A 24236-nucleotide genomic window follows, 5' to 3' on the forward strand; every position below is an offset into this window, starting at 1 on the left:
CTTTTATAAGTGTGTTTCTGTCCAGACTCCAGAGTTTTTTCTGTAATGAAGGTGTTATTAGTGACTCTGTGCTGCAGTAACAGCCTCTGCTCTTCTGGGGAGGCTTGTAGATGTTGGAACATTGCTGTGAGGGTTTGACTGAGCATTAATGAGATCAGGCACTGATGTTGGATGGTCAGTTCTGGGTCACTCCAACTCATCCCAAAGGTACTGGATGGAGCTCCATCACTCCAGAGGAGTTCCACTGCTCCACAGGCCAATGCTGGGGGGCTTTATACCCCTCTAGCCCACGCTGGGCACTGGGCATGGAGACCTTAGGATAATGAGCAGCTGCTTCAGAGCTCCATTCTATTGGTCAGAGCTTTTCTATAAAGATTATACGAGCTGAAGGAGCTGAAGTCACTCATTAGACGGACAGCTAGGACACTATATATTTCTTTTAGATTTCATACATACTGCCACTCTAGAGCTAAGACCCCTTTCAGGATCATTTATATCTGAAAACACATTTTAATGCACAATTATTGTTTATCTGCTTAATGTAATACATGGGAAAAAACCTGTGCAAAAGTAATGGCACACTTCATATTTAATGGGTTTTTTTCAATATGTTAAAAATCGACTGCAATAAAATTAGCCACAAGTTTGGGATGTGTTTACTTATTTTCACCTCATCATATTTTGATGTGCGACATGTGAGAGAAACGTTAAAGGTTCCGTCTTACTTGTCAGTGACGTATGATACGAGGTGCTCCTTGAACATCCAGCTCCATTTTTTGATCATATTTAAAAGACTCATCTTAAACGGACGAGTATCCACCTTAAACCAGCCCTCAAACACGCGCCCATCCTCCAGCCTGCTGACCTCCACATACAGCTCCTCATAATGATCAATCTGTGGAGGAAAAGGGAAGTTAGGTAACATGCAGAACTCCTTTAAAACCAGCCTTCATTTTCACTCCTGTTAGGAGTATTCCAGCGTTTTTCACCCTGATCTCCGACTCCGGCATCTGGATCGCACAGTCGGTTATCACAGTGATTCCACAGTCATGTGGATAAATATTAGAAATATGTGACTATAGGCAGCTCTGGGTTGACCTCACACTTCACTTTGTGGACAATAACACACAATCTAAAGTCAAAGATGATTTACTGATTTCACCATCTCTGATTCCACTCACATTTCCTGCTATTGAGCCACAATTATTCACACACTTCACTGGAACATCAACACAGCAGGACGCTGCATTTACCTTCAGTAGTACGTAGAAACAGTAGTGTAGAATGAAAACACTCCAAAAGTTTCACTCCCCAGTCCACATTTGGAAAAACAGCTGTTTTGAATTAAAAGTTTTTGTGACGTTCTGCAGAAATATCATGTTTCACAATCGTTACGCCGACTGTCCTCCATCGCGAGTGGGTTTTCCAGGTAACATGACGAGATGATCATCTGTGGTTCAGCACAGAGATTAGGCTGAAAAACGCTGGTATTTTCCTTTAAGATGAGGAAAAAGGCAAAAACAGCGTACGGAGCTTTACCTGCTGTTTGAACTGGTCAGTGGTGGGCGGAGTCTCCGGTAAAGCGTCTTCTCCGTACGCCTCGACGTCCTCAGCAGTGAGAGACTGACCATAAAGGAGGAACTGCCGGAGGAACTCGGCCCTCTCGTCCAGCCACAGGTGGGAGTAGCGCTCGAACGTGCTGCGGTACTGACAGACTCTCCTGACGACGTCGCTCACTCGCTCCATCACTTCCTGCCGCAGGTCTAACAGGTCCAGCATATCATCCATATCATCCTATCAGAAACACACACACACACACACACAAATATAAATATACAGTAAAAACATATATATCATATTTTATGTTTCCCCCTCCAATATGCTATTACAGGTAATGCATTAGTGGTAATTACGTACATAAACAGTAAGAATAATTTCGTGTCTTTCAGTATTTACCTGATAGTCCTCCATGTCCAGGTGAGGCGCCACTCGTTTGACCTGAGCAGACATCTTGAACACGTCTGCCAGCAGCCCCTCCACCAGCTCGTAGAACCCGTCTCCGGCGTGAGGGTCCATAGAGGGTCTGAAGACGATCTCAGAGCCGCTGAGCTCCATCCGAGCCTCTAAAAACGGAGAACGTCTGACAGAAACCTCCATATTATAAACAAAGAACTCCAGAGAGTGAGAGACGGCGCTGAAAAAGCCTTCCACCACCATCTCATCCACATACTCCACATAGTCCTGCCAGGCCTCTGAGCCACCTTCTGCTCCAAACAGGTCCCTGTTCTCCTGCAGAGATCAGTGAAAAGGGAACCGCTTCAGAAAATCAGATCCACGAAGAGAAAAAGGAACTACAGAGTTAGTCAATCTAGACAGTACAGCTGTAAACTGTAGGGCTCTATTATTCAGTTACTAACAGTTACTCAGTAATTACTAGAAATATACTGCATCTCTATGAATTACTGAGTCTCTACTAAAATTACTTGGTATGTACTCTGATATATTCAGCATCTGATATGAATTATTCAGTATCTTATGAATTATTCAGTATACAGTGTTAGAGTTTAGGGGGAAGTCCAGCAATTAGTCAGAATTCTTGCATGACTGTCTCAAGAGGCAGAAATATGAGAACAGCAGAGAAAGTTGTCGCAGCTGATGTGAGAGAAAAGGAGGATTTAAAGGGGAACAAGTTTCATTCAGAGCCGTTTGGTTTCTAGAGGAACGTACCGAGTCAGAGCTGCTCACAGTGGTGGTGATGGGAACCAGACGTCCCTCTAAAAGCTCCTACAGAAAGTTCCTACATGAGCTGGTTCTGAATTCACTGCCTGATGACTGAGACGCTGTTTTATGAGAGTTTAGAGAACTTCAACTCCATTCATGGTGGAGGGAGACATGCAGGGCGCTGTGCGGCAAAATAGTCCCCAAAGAAAACTCATTATTCCAGATTTTCCACTGTTTTCCATCAGCAACATTCCATATAAGCTCAGAAGACTCGTGTAGGTTCTCTGGTGGTTCTGGATGGTAAATAAAGTGTCTATATCTGTGTTGTAGTCATGGCGACGCCTGGTTCCTATCACCACCACTGTAAAGACGCCTGAACCGTTTCACACCAAACCGCTCACTGTTCACACCTCACACACTGAGTTATGTGGAATTTGGAAAAATCACTGGAATTCCCCTGTAAGGCAAACAATCTAAGGTCTCATTTGATACAAAAGGTTGGGCTAAAGACGAGAAATATCTGATTTCTAATTAAAATTAATCTAATCTAATATTAATCTGCTGACGAAACCAGGCCCTCTGCAATGATTCAACCCCTACCTGCAGCAGAAGGTGGATGGTCTCTCCATCTCTCCTGATGCTGCTGTATCTCTTTGCCACTCTTCCTGCTCTGTCCTCCAGCATCAGCAGCGTGTCTTTCTTACTGTCCTTCCTGCAGAACATCGGCTGTTTGCTCCATCCCTTCATCAGCTCCTGGATCATCTCCACATTGTCTTTGGCCCTCTGAATCCTGCGCTCCAGCCTGCAGACCGTATCCATCACCTGGCTGATGTAGCTCCAGCAGCCCTGGTGCTGCCACGTCAGCTCAGTCTCAGCCCCATGAAGCTGCTGGTCTATGGCCTCCAGATCCACCTTCATCAGAGAGACCTCAACATCCACAGCTGCCTGATGGACCTTGTTGTACGCCTGGACCAACAACTGCAAACTGCTCATGCACTGAAACAGAATAAGAAACACAACGAGAAACTGTAGAACGGACTCGGTTTATATCACAATACCTACATTTAGAGCCTGTTATTCATTCAGTCTAATGAGAAACTGTAGAACGGACTCGGTTTATATCACAATACCTACATTTAGAGTCGGTTATTCATTCAGTCTAACGAGAAACTGTAGAACGGACTCGGTTTATATCACAATACCTACATTTAGAGTCGGTTATTCATTCAGTCTAATGAGAAACTGTAGAACGGACTCGGTTTATATCACAATACCTACATTTAGAGTCGGTTATTCATTCAGTCTAATGAGAAACTGTAGAACGGACTCGGTTTATATCACAATACCTACATTTAGAGTCGGTTATTCATTCAGTCTAATGAGAAACTGTAGAACGGACTCGGTTTATATCACAATACCTACATTTAGAGCCGGTTATTCATTCAGTCTAATGAGAAACTGTAGAACGGACTCGGTTTATATCACAATACCTACATTTAGAGTCGGTTATGCATTCAGCCTAATGAGAAACTGTAGAACGGACTCGGTTTATATCACAATACCTACATTTAGAGCCGGTTATTCATTCAGTCTAATGAGAAACTGTAGAACGGACTCGGTTTATATCACAATACCTACATTTAGAGTCGGTTATTCATTCAGCCTAATGAGAAACTGTAGAACGGACTCGGTTTATAACACAATACCTACATTTAGAGTCGGTTATTCATTCAGTCTAATGAGAAACTGTAGAACGGACTCGGTTTATATCACAATACCTACATTTAGAGTCGGTTATTCATTCAGTCTAATGAGAAACTGTAGAACGGACTCGGTTTATATCACAATACCTACATTTAGAGCCGGTTATTCATTCAGTCTAATGAGAAACTGTAGAACGGACTCGGTTTATATCACAATACCTACATTTAGAGTCGGTTATTCATTCAGCCTAATGAGAAACTGTAGAACGGACTCGGTTTATATCACAATACCTACATTTAGAGTCGGTTATTCATTCAGTCTAATGAGAAACTGTATAACAGACTCGGTTTATATCACAATACCTACATTTAGAGTCGGTTATTCATTCAGTCTAATGAGAAACTGTAGAACGGACTCGGTTTATATCACAATACCTACATTTAGAGTCGGTTATTCATTCAGCCTAATGAGAAACTGTAGAACGGACTCGGTTTATATCACAATACCTACATTTAGAGTCGGTTATTCATTCAGCCTAATGAGAAACTGTAGAACGGACTCGGTTTATATCACAATACCTACATTTAGAGTCGGTTATTCATTCAGTCTAATGAGAAACTGTAGAACGGACTCGGTTTATATCACAATACCTACATTTAGAGTCGGTTATTCATTCAGTCTAACGAGAAACTGTAGAACGGACTCGGTTTATATCACAATACCTACATTTAGAGTCGGTTATTCATTCAGTCTAATGAGAAACTGTAGAACGGACTCGGTTTATATCACAATACCTACATTTAGAGTCGGTTATTCATTCAGTCTAATGAGAAACTGTAGAACGGACTCGGTTTATATCACAATACCTACATTTAGAGTCGGTTATTCATTCAGCCTAATGAGAAACTGTAGAACGGACTCGGTTTATATCACAATACCTACATTTAGAGTCGGTTATTCATTCAGCCTAATGAGAAACTGTAGAACGGACTCGGTTTATATCACAATACCTACATTTAGAGTCGGTTGTTTCATTTTTTCCAAACAGTGAATTGCAGTCAGAGGAATCTTCACTGACCGTGAGGAAGCTGTCTCTCCTCTCGTGAACCTCCATGGCTGCAGACGGGATGTTGATGCGCTCCAGGATTTGGAGGTGCCTCACATCTCGCAAGACGGCTAACAGCTCGGGTCACAAAGGAAATCAGAAAGAGTTACAAATTTTAAAAACATGTTGGAGGAGGAATTCTGCATTTCCCATACCTACAGCCCTCGCTTCTGTCCTGCTAAAGGACCATTAGATCAGATTTAACATGAAGAGACTGGAACACAAACTCATTTCTAAAGGAATCAGACAGTGAAGAGCATCAGACAGGATTCTGGAGATGTTCCTACGCTTCCAGATGGAGCTGATGAACTGATTTCTAAAGGAATCAGACAGTGAAGAGCATCAGACAGGATTCTGGAGATGCTCCTCCACTTTTGGATGGAGCTGATAAACTAATTTCTAAAGGAATCAGACAGTGAAGAGCATCAGACAGGATTCTGGAGATGTTCCTATGCTTCCAGATGGAGCTGATAAACTAATTTCTAAAGGAATCAGACAGTGAAGAGCATCAGACTGGATTCTGGAGATATTCCTATGCTTCCAGATGGAGCTGATAAACTCATTTCTAAAGCAATCAGACAGTGAAGAGCGTCAGACAGGATTCTGGAGATGTTCCTACGCTTCCAGATGGAGCTGATAAATTAATTTCTAAAGGAATCAGACAGTGAAGAGCGTCAGACAGGATTCTGGAGATGTTCCTATGCTTCCAGACGGAGCTGATAAACTAATTTCTAAAGGAATCAGACAGTGAAGAGCATCAGACAGGATTCTGGAGATGTTCCACCACTTTTGGATGGAGCTGATAAACTAATTTCTAAAAGAATCAGACAGTGAAGAGCATCAGACAGGATTCTGGAGATGTTCCTCCACTTTTGGATGGAGCTGATAAACTCATTTCTAAAGGAATCAGACAGTGAAGAGCATCAGACAGGATTCTGGAGATGTTCCTACGCTTCCAGATGGAGCTGATAAACTAATTTCTAAAGGAATCAGACAGTGAAGAGCGTCAGACAGGATTCTGGAGATGTTCCTACGCTTCCAGATGGAGCTGATAAACTCATTTCTAAAGGAATCAGACAGTGAAGAGCATCAGACAGGATTCTGGAGATGTTCCTCCACTTTCAGATGGAGCTGATAAACTCATTTCTAAAGGAATCAGACAGTGAAGAGCGTCAGACAGGATTCTGGAGATGTTCCTACGCTTCCAGATGGAGCTGATAAACTCATTTCTAAAGGAATCAGACAGTGAAGAGCGTCAGACAGGATTCTGGAGATGTTCCTCCACTTTCAGATGGAGCTGATAAACACATTTTCATACATTTATTATTGTATGGAACATTTCTATGTGTAATATTTCCCCATACAGTTTACAATCAACGCATTTTAAAATGTAGTTGGTTAATATGGTGATATATTCTGAAATACATTTTAGTGTCTGGAATTTATTCCAGCATCGACTGAAATGCCCATATATTTTGTGTTGAAGTGCCTGTGTTGACTGACTGGACTCCACAGACACAGCCGGCAGAGATCCGGGTTAAAACTGCCACATTATTCCTTTAACCTGTAAACAGGCAGAAGAAACGTGAGAGTAACAGGTGCGTCAGGTCTCTGACAGAACACCGCTCATTACCTCCTGATTAAAGTTCACCGAGAGGAGGCCGGTGTCTGAATCTCTCCTGATGAGCGGCTGGTCGAGGTTCAGCTGGCAGATCTGTTCCACGTTACTGCACCAGTCTGAGTAAACCTTCTCCTCAAACTCGTCCAGCAGGGTGGACATCTCCCGGTACTGATGCTGCACCAGCTCCACAGCTGCTCCTTCAGCGAACCTGACAGATGAGCCATGCAGCACGAGTTACACTCACATTAATCGTTTAACTGATTAAAGAACATCAGAGGTAACCGACCCTCCTGCAGAGCTCAGCTCCAACCTGCATCTAAAACACTGCCTCCCTATTTCCTGTCGCTAACGCATCAGCTCCAGCCAATCAGGGGCTTCCGGAGACGCTAAGGAGCTGCAGCAGGTGTGGCAGGTGTGGCAGGTTGTGTTGGGACCGAACTCTGCAGCAGAGCTGAGAGATGAACCAGTTTTGCATGAAATCGCAGTTTAAGAGAGTAAAACTTTCAACTCACGAGAGCAGCATCTGGTTTTATGGCCTACACTCTTTAAACAGATGGTTCTTCAAGGGTTCTTTAGTATCAGAGCATCATTCTGACCTGAGCCGCTCACCTCTAAAACTGACCTGAGCCGCTCACCTCTAAAACTGACCTGAGCCGCTCACCTTTAAAACTGACCTGAGCCGCTCACCTCTAAAACTGACCTGAGCCGCTCACCTCTAAAACTGACCTGAGCCGCTCACCTCTAAAACTGACCTGAGCCGCTCACCTTTAAAACTGACCTGAGCCGCTCACCTCTAAAACTGACCTGAGCCGCTCACCTCTAAAACTGACCTGAGCCGCTCACCTTTAAAACTGACCTGAGCCGCTCACCTCTAAAACTGACCTGAGCCGCTCACCTTTAAAACTGACCTGAGTCGCTCACCTCTAAAACTGACCTGAGCCGCTCACCTCTAAAACTGACCTGAGCCGCTCACCTTTAAAACTGACCTGAGCCGCTCACCTCTAAAACTGACCTGAGCCGCTCACCTCTAAAACTGACCTGAGCCGCTCACCTTTAAAACTGACCTGAGCCGCTCACCTCTAAAACTGACCTGAGCCGCTCACCTCTAAAACTGACCTGAGCCGCTCACCTTTAAAACTGACCTGAGCCGCTCACCTCTAAAACTGACCTGAGCCGCTCACCTTTAAAACTGACCTGAGCCGCTCACCTCTAAAACTGACCTGAGCCGCTCACCTCTAAAACTGACCTGAGCCGCTCACCTTTAAAACTGACCTGAGCCGCTCACCTCTAAAACTGACCTGAGCCGCTCACCTCTAAAACTGACCTGAGCCGCTCACCTTTAAAACTGACCTGAGCCGCTCACCTCTAAAACTGACCTGAGCCGCTCACCTTTAAAACTGACCTGAGCCGCTCACCTTTAAAACTGACCTGAGCCGCTCACCTCTAAAACTGACCTGAGCCGCTCACCTCTAAAACTGACCTGAGCCGCTCACCTCTAAAACTGACCTGAGCCGCTCACCTCTAAAACTGACCTGAGCCGCTCACCTTTAAAACTGACCTGAGCCGCTCACCTCTAAAACTGACCTGAGCCGCTCACCTCTAAAACTGACCTGAGCCGCTCACCTCTAAAACTGACCTGAGCCGCTCACCTTTAAAACTGACCTGAGTCGCTCACCTCTAAAACTGACCTGAGCCGCTCACCTCTAAAACTGACCTGAGCCGCTCACCTTTAAAACTGACCTGAGCCGCTCACCTCTAAAACTGACCTGAGCCGCTCACCTCTAAAACTGACCTGAGCCGCTCACCTTTAAAACTGACCTGAGCCGCTCACCTCTAAAACTGACCTGAGCCGCTCACCTCTAAAACTGACCTGAGCCGCTCACCTTTAAAACTGACCTGAGCCGCTCACCTCTAAAACTGACCTGAGCCGCTCACCTCTAAAACTGACCTGAGCCGCTCACCTTTAAAACTGACCTGAACCGCTCACCTCTAAAACTGACCTGAGCCGCTCACCTTTAAAACTGACCTGAGCCGCTCACCTCTAAAACTGACCTGAGCCGCTCACCTCTAAAACTGACCTGAGCCGCTCACGGGCGCTGCGTTCTGCTCATTTTCAATCTTATTTTACTTAAACAGAAAATTCAGAAGCGCAGACTCGAACTCGTCCATACAGAACGTAGATCAAATTCAGCAGAACGCAGAACGTCCAGGACACTTACACGTCCAGCACGAGCCGGAAATTCTCCCACGGAGCTTGGATCCTTGCTCTCAGCATCTTAGCCCACTTCAGAGCGCCGGACATGGCGGACATGTTCTTACACAGCAGGGCTTGACCTCTCCTCCTCTGGACACAAACCATAAACAGCACGGCTCCGGTCAGCCCATCGGGGAGGAGCACTGTGGGTAATGCACCTGCAACACTGTTCTGATGAAGAAAACTGCGATACCTGCTGGAGCTGATGGTCAAACAGGCGTTTACAGCTCTCCAGCTCGTCCCCAAACAGCCGGACCAGTCTGGGTAAACTGGGAGTGAACGAGTCCTTAACAATCCCTCTGTCCAGAAACGGACTGACCACAGCCAAGAGCTTCGAAGGAGAACAGCAACCGCGCCATGATACACACATTACATCATTCCCGACTCGTAGATATTTCACAGTCGGGGAAGGCCTGTTTATAATGACTGCACTTAAACAAGAGGGTTCTTCAAGGGTTCTTTAATACAGACAGCGGTTCTGTATGGAACAATGGACACCCAAAGAGCCGTATGCATGATTTAAAGGTTCTCCGTGGAAGGGTTCTTCAGATTGATGGAGAATATGCAGTAGATGATTCTATATAGAATCTTCTAGAAACGGTTCTTCATAGCACCTAAAAGGTGATAAATACAAGCTTGATACTGTAACAATAGAAGAACCCTTTTTGGCTCTACACAGAACCATCTACAACACATTCTGCGTCACTCTGAAGAAACATTTAACCGTGCCAAGAGCACCTTAATCACGCAAAGGTTCCTTTGCACGTTCATAGTTCTACACAGCACCACTGTCTTTCCTAAAGAACTCTTGAAGAACCCTCTATGCCTGATCCAGTTCCATTACCCACAGACATGAAACAGAACCCAGAGTGGAGCTGTTTAAACGGTAAAACTGGAGTAGAGTCGCTGCCTCACTGTGACTGAATTAACGCTCAGTATTAAAGGCCGATTTCATATTAATTCATAATTAATAATTTTCTGATGTAATACGTAAACATTATTAAAGTTTCATCCCCTGATTGTTTTTATGCTGAAGTTGAGCGTTTTAGCCTGGACTGCGTTTTGAGTGAGGCGCGATACAGGACAGCCAATCAGAGCAGTGCTCTGTTACATATAGCGACCTGTTTGATCCTAAGGGTTGAAGGGAGGTTGAAAACGGTGATGTCGCAGGTGAAACGAGGCTCCGGAGAAACGTGCGATGCGGGGCCTTTAAAGGCCTCTGATCAGATGGGCACTAACGGGCAGGGAATCGGGTCGTCATGGTGACGGATTTAACTCACTTTGTAAACAGATTCCAGTCCTGAACAGTCTCTATACGCAGAGCAGAAGATGTTCCCGAGCCGCCGGTCATAACCTGCCACCTCCTCTCTGAAGAGCTCACAGTCCTCCTCAAACTCCTGCACAGAGACGGAACCACAGTCACCGCACCATCAGCATCAAAGATAAAACGGAAAAATGACCAGCGTTTCCCCATTAAACCGGTTCCACGTTTCCTCTCCTTTAACCGAGCGGAACCAACTCTGAGAACCTCTTTAACGCAGAAACGCTGCTTAATGTGAACCACACAAGGTTCTTCAGGGGTTCTTTGGTAAACAAAAAGGTTCTGTATAAAACCACGAACACTCAAAGAACCCGCTAAATGACTAAATGGTTCTGAATGGGTTCTTCGGATTGTGCTGTATATGGTTCGTTATCTAACCTTTCTGAAAAGGGTTCTTTATAGCATCAGAAAGGGTTCTACTACTGTTACACTGTGAAGTCTGTGACAATAGCAGAACCCTTTTTGGTGCTATTTATATAGAACCATTTTCTTTACTAAAGAACCCTTGAAGAACCATATTTTTAAGTGTGTAGAGGTGAATGATTTGTGATTTTTCTAAGCAATATTGTGATTGATTTAATGAGACTCCAGGCTTTTTGTTCAAGAAGGAAAACATAAATAAGGAAAACAATTATATACACACACACACACACACACACACACACACACACACAGACTGGACTCTTCATAAAACCCCGTCACCATAACGAACCGCACAGCACCACCCTGACGCCGCCGCGCCGCCACACGCAGCTCATCACGTCTCATCACCTGTGACTTCTCCCTGCACCAGGAGTTCTTCATGTTACAGTGCTGGCTGATATTTATCAGCACAATATTTTACCATAAGCCTCTCTGAGTGTAAACATGCTGCATGAGCCTGAATAGTCCTGCTTTTAGATTAAGTGCTGCATTGGCTTAATACAGTATAACCGCAATATATAACGGAATATAAATTATTGTATTGATGGTTTTAAATGTGGCTCTATTTTGTCTTTTCCAATGAATGAATGTAGAAACACATTCCGTATCATTTAAACCTCTCCAGGTATTGTCACATGACTTTTTTCCATATCGCCCAGCTCAGCTTCCGAGTGTCTTTCTGCTTCTTTATGCAGAAACCTTTGGTTTATTATTGTTCAGCTAATCCTCATTAATTGATTACTAATCTATTCAATAGCGTCAGCCTCATAGGAAGCTGCACTTTGTGACACCTTGAACAAACCGATGGAGGTTTTAGCTCCGTACCTGGGACGTTAGGTCCAGTGGGTCATAATCTTTGTCCGTGATTCCTTTACAGAGCTGCTGAAACTCTGAGAGCAGCAGAGAAACCTGCTCGGTGAACATTCTGCCCTTAACGCCTCCGAAGATCAGCTTCTCCAGCTTCTGCAGCTCCAGCATGGTGGAGAAAAGATCCTGAGAAGCGCACAGAGCCTCAGTTAAACACACAGCAGCGCTGGTCTATTTCATTCTGATCTACTGCTTTAAAAATCGGTAGCACTTTACTGCAGAGTGCTGCTCATAAGGCTACACAACCTGATCATTACAGCTGATATAAGCCTACATTAATGCTTCCAACAGGTGTCATCTCTCATAAAGGCATGAATTATATGATGAAAGGAAGAAGCAGTGATAAACGTTTATGTAGGATTATGTCAGCAGACCCAGAGGGAGAAGTGGCTTTGAAGATGTGTGTGTGTGTGTGTGTGTGTGTGTGTGTGTGTGTGTGTGTGTGTGTGTGTTTTTTATATATATATATATATATATAAACATTATTCATTATATATTATATAAACAGTATTGAGCTAATTTGGGGACAAATGAATTTGGGGGAAACGTGGGAATAAACTAAGTGTGTAATTTCTGAACCAATCCAATGCTTTGTCTTGCGCTCATCGCCACTGTCCATCAAGCCGGTCAGCACACTGATGTAACGTAAGGTAGCAGTTGTGGCTGAAAACTTCCTAAGCCCGCAGGTCTGAGATGTGCAGCATGCTGGGAAAATAAACGGCACCTCTCAGAAGCAGAAACAGGCTGGACAGCTAGCAGCAGATCTTTGGGCCTGGTTTTAGCGGTGATGTAACCTGGTTTTTACCACAATCCAGCACCAAAGGCTTAGAGAGGAACCGGCACAGGTGTGTTCTCGTTACAGAACCCCGTCTGGCCCGGTGACGCTAAAGCATGGCCGCTCAGTTTTCAGCTCCATCAGGGCACTTCACACCATGTTCACAGATAACAGGGCACCAGAATCGAGTCTTTTAGGGCTCACAGTCTGCTAATTGGTGGGATATGAGCTTCTGTTACTTGTTAGCAACATTAGCCTCACGGCTCCAGTGGTAAAACTATATCAGCAAACTTCAGACACCAAACGTGTCTTGGCCGTTCGATCCACATTCAAGGTTAAGGAGGGAAATGTATAAGTTAGATTTCTGACCAATCCCTTTAAAGCAAAATTCCACCAATATTTAAAAAAATTCTACATAATTAAATGTTTAAGACGTGAACAGAGCTGTTCAGAGCGGTTTGGTTTCTAGAGGAACTGACCGAGTCAGAGCTGCTCACAGTGGTGGTGATGGGAACCAGGCGTCCCCTCCCCGAGACATGGACTCGTGTAGGTTCTCTGGTGGTTCTGGATGGTAAATAAAGTGTCTATATCTGTGTTGTAGTCATGGCGACGCCTGGTTCCCATCACCACCACTGTAAAGACATCTGGACCGTTTCACACCAAACCCTCTGAACTCTGACTGCACCTCACACTGAGTTATGCAGAATTTTTTTTTAAATGGTGGAATTCTCCTTTAAGTTAAATTCAGGCAGAGGGCAATTAAAGCGCAAATGCTGGACCCAGAGCAGACATGGCCTCACCTCCAACAGCAGCACTCGAGCCAGAAAGCTGTCAAACCGAGTGAAGACCAGAGCCGACGGGAAATCCCAGCAGCTGCTTATGCCTCCAGCGCCGGCCCAGACGCTCACTCTGCCTCTGTAGGCTTGGAAACTCTCCTTAAAGCACGTCAGGAGCTTCAGCACCACCTGGAGCTTCTCCAGAGTCTCCTCAGTGTCTCCTCTCAGCAGCTCCGCAGCTCTCAGGTAGGAGGAGGCCTGAGGGAGCGAAGAGAGAACGTCCTTATTTCTTTAAATCCAACAGACTGGTTCTCCACACATGGAATAAGACTATACTGTTCAACATGACGGTTCTCCGTCAAGGATTCTTTAGTTCTATTCAGAAGCCAAGTTCTCTTGCTTGGTGAAATGGTTCTTCAGATTGATTGAGAATGTATTCTATATAGCAGAACCATATACAACATATTCACCATCAATCCGAAGAACCATTTCACCAAGCAAAGAACCATTTAAACATGAAATGGTTTGATGTAGAACTTATGTTCTAATACAACTAAAGAACCCTTGAAGAACCTGGAGGAGTGTAGTCTTAACAGTGTTTCCTACAGTGAATCATCACAGCAGTTTGTGAGCTCCTGGTCAAATTCCATGTTGTGTTGGAAATAAGTTACATATTCTCTACAGAAACACTTTTAATGCACAATTTTATTTTTCCCAATATTTTAAACTCATTAAATTAAAGCAACTAAATTCTAATGCGCACTATAATTAGCAGAAAAGGCGCCAAATTTGTGTAACTTTCAAACTTTTGCTTAGAAAATCAACAGTGCATGTCATTAACGCGGGGAGGTTCCACTCATTTGAGGCTTCTGTCTGATTTTCCATTTAACAGAAACTACACAGAAGCCTCAACAGCTACATATAATAGGGAAGCATCGATATCGATTCTAGTATCGAGAATCGGGCCGATACCGTGCTCATTTCCTCAATAACAGTAATTCATTACAGTATCAGACCCGGCATCAAAGTAGGAAAAACACACTCGTACTCGGACAGAAAGAAATGGTATTGATAAATCATTTGGTTTTCCTAGGAAAACACCAGTAATCTTGTGTTAATGGTTTACGTTTTTGCTCCTCAAACCGGTCCGGTTCTCTAATCGAGAGCCCTCATAGAGACCCTCACTCGGTGATGGGTAAAGCCATTCTGTCCTCTAAAGCTCACGGATGAACCTCATCATCACCTGCTGAATGATCAGGTTGCACAGCTCCTGCAGCAGCACCACGATGCGGGCCGGCGCACGGTACGACGAGCAGTGGGTCCAAACCAGAAAGATGAGGTGGAAGAGTGGACGGATGAGCCGATGCAGAGATGAGAACTCCACCTCTTCTACGTGGAACAAGAGTGGCTGAAGCTGCTGAAGGTGCAGATCCACATCTCTCGCTTTCTGTAAGGCTTCAGATCAGACGACAAAGTGAGAAGGAGTCAGTTCAGTCAGTTGGGACCGCTCGGGCCATTTGAGCTGCTCGGGCCGTTTGAGCTGCTCGGGCCGTTTGAGCCGCTCGGGCCGATTGAGCTGCTCGGGCCGTTTGAGCCGCTCGGGCCATTTGAGCTGCTCGGGCCGATTGAGCCGCTCGGGCCGTTTGAGCCGCTCGGGCTGATTGAGCCGCTCGGGCCGTTTGGGCCACTCGGGCTGCTCGGCATCCAAGTCATTTTGGGCCGTTTCTTTACAAGAACCACAGTACAATAGACGTTCAATAGAACGTGCCGCGATACGTTTCAATAGAACGTGCCGCGATACACTTCAATAGAACGTGACGCGATACGCTTCAATAGAACGTGCCGCGATACACTTCAATAGAACATGCCGCGATACGCTTCAATAGAACGTGCCTCGATACGCTTCAATAGAACGTGCCGCGATACACTTCAATAGAACGTGACGCGATACGCTTCAATAGAACGTGCCGCGATACACTTCAATAGAACATGCCGCGATACGCTTCAATAGAACGTGCCGCGATACGCTTCAATAGAACGTGCCGCGATACGCTTCAATAGAACGTGCCGCGATACGCTTCAATAGAACGTGCCGCGATACGTTTCAATAGAACGTGCCGCGATACGCTTCAATAGAACGTGCCGCGATACACTTCAATAGAACGTGCCGCGATACGTTTCAATAGAACGTGCCGCGATACGTTTCAATAGAACGTGCCGCGATACGTTTCAATAGAACGTGCCGCGATACGCTTCAATAGAACGTGCCGCGATACACTTCAATAGAACGTGCCGCGATACGCTTCAATAGAACGTGCCGCGATACACTTCAATAGAACGTGCCGCGATACGTTTCAATAGAACGTGCCGCGATACGTTTCAATAGAACGTGCCGCGATACGCTTCAATACAACGTGCCGCGATACGCTTCAATAGAACGTGCCGCGATACGCTTCAATAGAACGTGCCGCGATACGCTTCAATAGAACGTGCCGCGATACGCTTCAATAGAACGTGCCGCGATACGCTTCAATAGAACGTGCCGCGATACGTTTCAATAGAACGTGACGCGATACGCTTCAATAGAACGTGCCGCGATACGCTTCAATAGAACGTGCCGCGATACGCTTCAATAGAACGTGCCGCGATACGCTTCAATAGAACGTGCCGCGATACGTTTCAATAGAACGTGCCGCGATACGTTTCAATAGAACGTGACGCGATACGCTTCAATAGAACGTGCCGCGATACGCTTCAATAGAACGTGCCGCGATACGCTTCAATAGAACGTGCCGCGATACGTTTCAATAGAACGTGCCGCGATACGTTTCAATAGAACGTGACGCGATACGCTTCAATAGAACGTGCCGCGATACGCTTCAATAGAACGTGCCGCGATACGCTTCAATAGAACGTGCCGCGATACGTTTCAATAGAACGTGCCGCGATACGTTTCAATAGAACGTGCCGCGATACACTTCAATAGAACGTGCCGCGATACGCTTCAATAGAACTTAAAATAAGATTCACTACAAAACAACTGAAGGTAAGATAATCCTGTATTAGTCCCACAGCGGGGAAATACGATATAAAATACATGATGCTTCGATACAACAAGGTAAAATATGATATAATACGAATGCAGTTCGTAACCGATCAATAGTTACCGTCAGAGACCTCCTCGGTCAGCGCTTTAAAAGACGGGTAATAACTGCTGTCGGCCGCTTCCAGGATTCTCACCATCTTCTGAATCTCAGGGCTCTGAATCTGGAAATCAAAACCACAGTGGAAACATCTCTCTTAAGGTTCCACCCTGCAGGTGCACAATTACAGACGGATCCGTTCAGGGTGGTCTGATCTGGTCTGATGTGGTCAGGGTGGTCTGATCTGGTCAGGGTGGTCTGATCTGGTCAGAGTGGTCTGATCTGGTCAGGGTGGTCTGATCTGGTCAGAGTGGTCTGATCTGGTCAGGGTGGTCTGATCTGGTCAGAGTGGTCTGATCTGATCAGGGTGGTCAGAGTGGTCTGATCTGGTCAGGGTGGTCAGAGTGGTCTGATCTGGTCAGAGTGGTCTGATCTGGTCAGGGTGGTCTGATCTGGTCTGGGTGGTCAGAGTGGTCTGATCTGGTCAGAGTGGTCTGATCTGGTCAGGGTGGTCTGATCTGGTCTGGGTGGTCAGAGTGGTCTGATCTGGTCAGAGTGGTCTGATCTGGTCTGATCTGGTCAGAGTGGTCTGATCTGGTCAGGGTGGTCTGATCTGGTCAGGGTGGTCTTATGGAGATGTTGAAACATTTATCGGTTTTACACTGAAATCGTAGTTTCAGAGAATTTTCAAATCAGAGGTGGAATTTTTTATTATAGCAGACAGTCTTCCAAGGTTCTCCAAGGGTTCTTTGGTAAACACACTGGTTCTATATAGAAACCATGAACACTTTCAGACCTATTTCATGATTAAATAGTTCTCTGAGTGGTGAAATGGCTCTTCAGATTGATGGAGAATGTGTGGTCTATGGTTCTGTAAAGCCCCAGAAACAGTTCTGCTATCGTTTTGATGTCAAGCTTGTAACAGCAGAAAAACACAGAGGAGCTACATACAATCCATTTCAAGAAGATTCACAGTCTCCATCAATCCAAAGAACCATTTAAGTATGCAAACTGGTCTTTGGTTCTTCATGGCTCTGTACAGCAGTCTTTACTAAAGAACCCTTGGAGAACCGTCTTTTTTAAGTGCAAACATTATTAAAAACGCTGTCTTAAGCTTTAAGAGGGGAAACTGAACCTCGTAACTCAGAGCGTGTGAAATGCCTGTAGATGAGTTTGACCAATCAGAGAAAACCAAATCTTTATGTGTTGTGACATCACAACCATGGCAGAAAAGGTGGATATTCTGCTACTGTTGGCCAATAAAATCAGAAAATAATCACTATATAAACTGCAGTTGCAATATTAGTCAGTAGTAATGCAGTTAGATGTTCATTCAGCCCTGCTCACGGTGGTCCCTGTGCACTGCTGAACGGGGTAGAGAGGGGCTGTTAAACTGGGCAGTAACCGTCTGTAGCCGTACACCTATAGAGAGCACCTACATGGTGGGTGTTTCTGATAAAATGGCCAGTGACCATAGCTACAAGGTGTGAGCAGGTAATAAACTGACCGTAAACCTGTTAACGCGGACTGTAAAGGTTTACAGCTGGACTTACCTGATCGTAGATATTCTGGATGTTCTTTTTTCTAGATCTCCAGAAGTGAAGCTCAGCGCCCGGTCCCGGGTTCAGCCCCTTCAAGATGAGCTCTGCAGAATCTTCCTTTAGGACTTTTTGAATCAGATGGGTCCAGTTAATGACCATGGACTCAATGGCGTGCATGACTGTCCTCCCGTCATGACAGTCCTGACTGAATTGGTGAAACAAAAGGCATAATTTCACATTGGACCGCACACTGGAAGAGATCCAGAGGAGGGGCTATTAAAGAGACGCTAACAGTCGCTGGAATAATTACAATCGTGGCCGTTTGGTTTCATTCAGTTACCTACATGTGCCAAACTTCTCTGGTGAGGAGACCATGTGGTAACATGTAGAACCCGGTGTGAGACTGAAGCTGTTACATTTGTTGAATGGCAAGTTTTTTATGTATGACATAAACACGTCGTTACGTCATCCCACCAAACGGTTCTCTCATCTCTTAACGCCCCAAATTTTCCACAGCCCTGAGATTTAATTCACATAGAAGAAACAAAACTACTGCAGAAGCAGAGCCGTAATCAGCTGAACGTGCTGTGTGCTGCTCTGGGCGACTTTAATTTGCCTTATGTAGGTTTCGGGTTTCACTAAGTGAAGTCAGCCCAGTGTTTTATTCAATACTAAATGATTGATAAATGATTAGTGACTTGGCTACTTTTGGTCAAAACTAGCAAGCCTACGGTCCAGAAGCCGAAAAATCCAGATCTTACTAGCAATGAGCAAATTCCCTGACTGAAACATCCCTGAGACCTTTAACGTGAGCCTCTGTGGACTATCTCACAGCCGTTTCTGTGCGCCCCCTTGTGGTGGGAAATCGCTACTAATGGCAGTCAACTCTGATATGTTCAATGAATGCGATCAAATTAAATATCTTTTATTAATATCTCCTTTATGACTTTAGATTAAGGAGGACGCTGTTAATGTGACGTGTGTTGAGCTGCTAGTGAGCAATGCGCGGCGGGTTCAGCGTAACTGAAGAATAAAGCGTTCCAGGGAGAGACGTCTTCCTGTAAAAAGGGTCGAAATCGTTCACTGGTCAATAAACTCACAGCCTGATGTCGGCCGCCGGACGCCTCTCTAGCCTCTCCGTCACCGCGGTAACAGGGAGGACGGTTCTGCCGTGGATCTCTCCGTTCACCACCGTCACCTTGCTCGATAGCGTCTCCACGTGTCTCGTCACGTCCTGGGAAATCACGCTCGGCCACGTCAGGTGATTCTTCTTGTTCGACAAAAGCGGCAGACAGACCTTCACATAAAGCAGGTAATTCAGACGTCGCCAGGTAAATCAGACCAGGTGAAGAACCCAACAGCGGGACACGGGAGACGTTCTCACAGTGTAATGTTCTCCCTGCAGGCCTTTGAGGCTCCAGTGAAGGTTCTTACCTTGTCCACACTGTTTGACAGCTGCGTGAGCAGAGACGGTGACAGCAGCCCAAACAGCAGAACGTTCCGGCAGTTCTCAGAGAGGACGGGGACGTTCTCCTTCTTCAGAACGTAAAAAAACCTACTCCCAGGCATACAACACACCTAGCATACGAGGACAAGCAGTGAGTGCTCAGAAACACACTCTTCAAAAAGATCAGGCTCTTCAAGGGTTCTTTAGTAAAGGCAATGGTTCTATGTAGAACAATTTCATGCCTAAATGTTTTTTGCATGGAGAAAAGGTTCTTCAAGTTAATGGAGAAAGTGTTGTATATGGTTCTGTGTAGAACCCTTTTGAAAATGGTTCTATATAGCACCGAGTTTATAATTTACTATTTATTTATTTTTTTAGTCAAACTCAGCAAATGAAAAGAACCTGCGGCCTACATGCCATATTTAAGTGAGCTCTGTGGTTCAGGGTTCTGCTATCATTACAATGTTAAAGGAACCCTATTTGTTGCCACGTAAAACTTATACATTCATAAAAAGATGGTTCTTCAAGGGTTCTTATGGCTCTACATAGAATCATTAACACTCAAAGAACCATTTACATGCTTAAATGATTCTCTGCATAGGAAAACGGTTTTAGGTTCTTCACAGCGTTCTTTAGAAGGTGTTGCGCACGGTTCTACACAGCACCAAAAATGGTTCTTACAAGCTCAACATCATAACAGTAGCAGAACATTTTTTGTGACGTGTAGAACCGTACACAACACATTCTCCATCAATGTTTCATCATGCAAAGAACCATTTAAGCACGCTAATGGTTCTATAGCTACAGAACTCTAAACAGAACCACTGCCCTTACTAAAGAACCCTTAAGGAACCTGAGGAGTGGTCTTTATTCCACACTGACCTCAGTGGACGCAGTGAGGACGGAGGAGGCGCTGAAGATCATCACTCTGACTGGGTTCTCAAAGAAGTCACTGAGAAGGTTCTGATTTTGCTCCTCTGAGCAGAACCTGTCCCAGAGTTCTGCTCGGACTCTCAGCATCTGGACGACCTTCTGTCCCACAAACCTCGCCCTGGGGTCTTCAGAGAAGCGGCTCTCTTCCTCCTCCGACATGTTCACCTCTCAGAAAAGCCTCTGAGGCCGGAGGAGCACGGTGCTGACTCGGTTCCGGTTCGGGCGGATCAACTTTAGCAGCGGTTTGAACTTTAACTCCCGCAGCACAGGCTGGGCTGAGGGGGCGGGGCGGGGCGGCGTGCGGTTGCCTTGGAAACGGGCTGTGTGTAAACAGCGGCTGTAAACTTTAACCGCAGTTTCGCCGATTTTCCCCTTTTTCCTGACCGAAACAGCGCCGCCCTGTGGAGGAAATAAAGACTTACATTTGTTAAACTGGTTAAAAAGTTAAATTTGGTCGACCGGCCCTTCCCGCTGCCCCCGCTGCCCCCCGCAGGGTGGGCTGGTAGAGCGAGCACTGCTTTAAACTCTCTCTCTCCAGCAGTTACAGGCCGGTTACAAACACATTTATAACATATGTTTAATTCTCTAACTGCTTTTGTATCCCTCGCCGTTGTTTTGCACTGCCTCTATATACTTTTGTATTCCCTCAAAATAATTTAGCATGTCCTGAAAGTGCAACGGAGGGGAACACACAACTTCAGGGAGATTCAGAGAGATTCAGAGCGATTCAGGTAGATTCAGAGAGATTCAGAGCGATTCAGGTAGATTCAGAGCGATTCAGAGTGATTCAGAGAGATTCAGGGAGATTCAGAGTGATTCAGAGAGATTCAGGGAGATTCAGAGCAATTCAGAGTGATTCAGAGAGATTCAGGGAGATTCAGAGCGATTCAGAGAGATTCAGAGCGATTCAGGTAGATTCAGAGCGATGCAGAGAGATTCAGAGAGATTCAGAGAGATTCAGAGCGATTCAGAGAGATTCAGAGCGATTCAGAGAGATTCAGAGCGATTCAGAGAGATTCAGAGCGATTCAGGGAGATTCAGAGAGATTCAGAGCGATTCAGGTAGATTCAGGGAGATTCAGAGCGATTCAGAGAGATTCAGAGCGATGCAGAGAGATTCAGAGCGATTCAGAGAGATTCAGAGAGATTCAGAGCGATTCAGGTAGATTCAGGGAGATTCAGAGCGATTCAGGGAGATTCAGAGAGATTCAGAGCGATTCAGGGAGATTCAGAGAGATTCAGAGAGATTCAGGGAGATTCAGAGCGATTCAGGGAGATTCAGAGAGATGCAGAGAGATTCAGAGAGATTCAGAGAGATTCAGAGCGATGCAGAGAGATTCAGAGAGATTCAGAGCGATGCAGAGAGATTCAGAGAGATTCAGAGAGATTCAGAGAGACTGAAAGAGATTCAGAGAGATTCAGAGAGATAGAGAGAGATTCACGGAGATTCAGGGAGATTCAGAGAGATTTAGGGAGATTGAGAGAGATTCATGGAGATTCAGGGAGATTCTGGGAGATTCACATAGATTCAGGTAGATTCAGAGAGATTTAGCGAGATTGAGAGAGATTCATGGAGATTCAGGGATATTCAGGGAGATTCAGGGAGATTCAGAGAGATTTAGGGAGATTGAGAGAGATTCATGGAGATTCAGGGAGATTCTGGGAGATTCACATAGATTCAGGTAGATTCAGAGAGATTTAGCGAGATTGAGAGAGATTCATGGAGATTCAGGGATATTCAGGGAGATTCAGGGAGATTCAGAGAGATTTAGGGAGATTGAGAGAGATTCATGGAGATTCAGGGAGATTCTGGGAGATTCACATAGATTCAGGTAGATTCAGAGAGATTTAGCGAGATTCAGGGAGATTCTGGGAGATTCACATAGATTCAGGTAGATTCAGAGAGATTTAGCGAGATTGAGAGAGATTCAGGGAGATTTAGGGAGATTGAGAGAGATTCAGGGAGATTTAGGGAGATTGAGAGAGATTCATGGAGATTCAGGGATACTCAGGGAGATTCTGGGAGATTCAGAGAGATTCAGGGAGATTCAGAGAGACTGAGAGAGATTCAGAGACTTTCTGGGAGATTCATGGAGATTCAGAGAGATTCTGGGAGATTCAAGGAGATTCAGAGAGATTTAGGGAGATTCACAGAGATTCAGGTAGATTCAGAGAGATTTAGCGAGATTGAAAGAGATTCAGAGAGACTTAGGGAGATTGAGAGAGATTCATGGAGATTCAGGGAGATTCAGAGAGATTCAGGGAGTTTGAGAGAGATTCAGAGAGATTGAAAGAGATTCAGGGAGATTCAGAGAGATGCAGAGCGATTCAGGGAGATTCAGAGAGATGCAGAGAGATTCAGAGCGATGCAGAGAGATGCAGAGAGATTCAGAGAGACTGAAAGAGATTCAGAGAGATTCAGAGAGATAGAGAGAGATTCACGGAGATTCAGGGAGATTCAGAGAGATTTAGGGAGATTGAGAGAGATTCATGGAGATTCAGGGAGTTTCAGAGAGATTGAATGAGATTCAGGGAGATTCAGGGAGATTCAGCGAGATTCAGAGAGATTGCGAGAGATTCAGGGAGATTCAGCGAGATTGCGAGAGATTCAACGAGATTCAGGGAGATTGCGAGAGATTCAGCAAGATTTAGGGAGATTCCAAGAGATTCAGGGAGATTCAGCGAGATTGCGAGAGATTCAGGGAGATTCAGTGAGATTCAGGGAGATTGCGAGACATTCAGCGAGACTCAGGGAGATTGTGAGAGATTCAGGGAGATTCAGGGAGATTGCGAGAGATTCAGGGAGATTCTATTCGGTTTGGTGTCTTTACAGTGGTGGTGATGGGAACCAGACGTCGCCATGACTACAACACAGATATAGACACTTTATTTACCATCCAGAACCGCCAGAGAACCTACACGAGTCTTCTGAGCTTATATGGAATGTTGATGATGGAAAACAGTGGAAAATCTGGAATAATGAGTTTTCTTTGGGGACTATTTTGCCGCACAGCGCCCTGCATGTCTCCCTCCACCATGAATGGAGTTGAAGTTCTCTAAACTCTCATAAAACAACGTCTCAGTCATCAGGCAGTGAATTCAGAACCAGCTCATTTAGGAACTTGAACAGAGCGGAATTGACTCTTGGATCAGAATCAGACTCTCTGGACTCGGACAGTCCTGAACTGATGTGTCCACAGTTTGATTCTGAAGTCTCACTGCTTTTTAGACTCTTCCGTGGACTTTCCTGTGACTGAGTGCGCTGATGTTGCCCTCTAGGGGCCTTTAGTACTGAAACTGAAAAGGTCCAGCCAGCCTGCGGTCAGTAACCCTGCCTCGGAAACACTGAGGGCCGCATTTAAAGCCTCATACAGCCGGGATATGAGGCTGTTACAGGAACTAAACCCACCGGACTGAATGCTGTGCTGCTTCAGTGAACATCATTGCAGCGGCCCACATGGGAATCTGATATATGGGAACACGTGGACCTGTTCCATAAAGGGTCAGGCATGCATTTCAAAATATATGTGCATGTATGTTGTGCATATAATAAATTTACATCACAATTTAAAATCTAATGTTGAACATCTGTCTGATATATGATCA

At 45.2% G+C, this 24236-nt stretch overlaps 1 protein-coding gene across 1 annotated transcript in view; it reads right to left on the reverse strand.

The window, feature by feature from the left end:
- Nucleotides 1-20790, reverse strand: part of LOC108413261 (dynein heavy chain 11, axonemal) — a 119650-nt gene extending 98860 nt beyond the window's left edge. Inside the window, exons 1-17 of the mRNA XM_037536462.1 lie at nucleotides 20581-20790; nucleotides 19686-19829; nucleotides 19352-19548; nucleotides 18264-18456; nucleotides 16735-16834; nucleotides 14811-15022; nucleotides 13592-13825; nucleotides 11975-12142; nucleotides 10686-10802; nucleotides 9599-9736; nucleotides 9371-9495; nucleotides 7164-7359; nucleotides 5504-5608; nucleotides 3322-3717; nucleotides 1957-2289; nucleotides 1540-1794; nucleotides 726-895 (exon numbers count right to left, since the gene is read on the reverse strand). Coding sequence (XP_037392359.1) covers nucleotides 726-895; nucleotides 1540-1794; nucleotides 1957-2289; nucleotides 3322-3717; nucleotides 5504-5608; nucleotides 7164-7359; nucleotides 9371-9495; nucleotides 9599-9736; nucleotides 10686-10802; nucleotides 11975-12142; nucleotides 13592-13825; nucleotides 14811-15022; nucleotides 16735-16834; nucleotides 18264-18456; nucleotides 19352-19548; nucleotides 19686-19829; nucleotides 20581-20790 — 3293 coding nt within the window. The remainder of the gene's footprint in view (nucleotides 1-725; nucleotides 896-1539; nucleotides 1795-1956; nucleotides 2290-3321; nucleotides 3718-5503; nucleotides 5609-7163; nucleotides 7360-9370; nucleotides 9496-9598; nucleotides 9737-10685; nucleotides 10803-11974; nucleotides 12143-13591; nucleotides 13826-14810; nucleotides 15023-16734; nucleotides 16835-18263; nucleotides 18457-19351; nucleotides 19549-19685; nucleotides 19830-20580) is intronic.
- Nucleotides 20791-24236: the final 3446 nt, after the last annotated feature.

The sequence above is a fragment of the Pygocentrus nattereri genome, chromosome 3 (assembly GCF_015220715.1).
Source record: "Pygocentrus nattereri isolate fPygNat1 chromosome 3, fPygNat1.pri, whole genome shotgun sequence".
Taxonomy (NCBI): domain Eukaryota; kingdom Metazoa; phylum Chordata; class Actinopteri; order Characiformes; family Serrasalmidae; genus Pygocentrus; species Pygocentrus nattereri.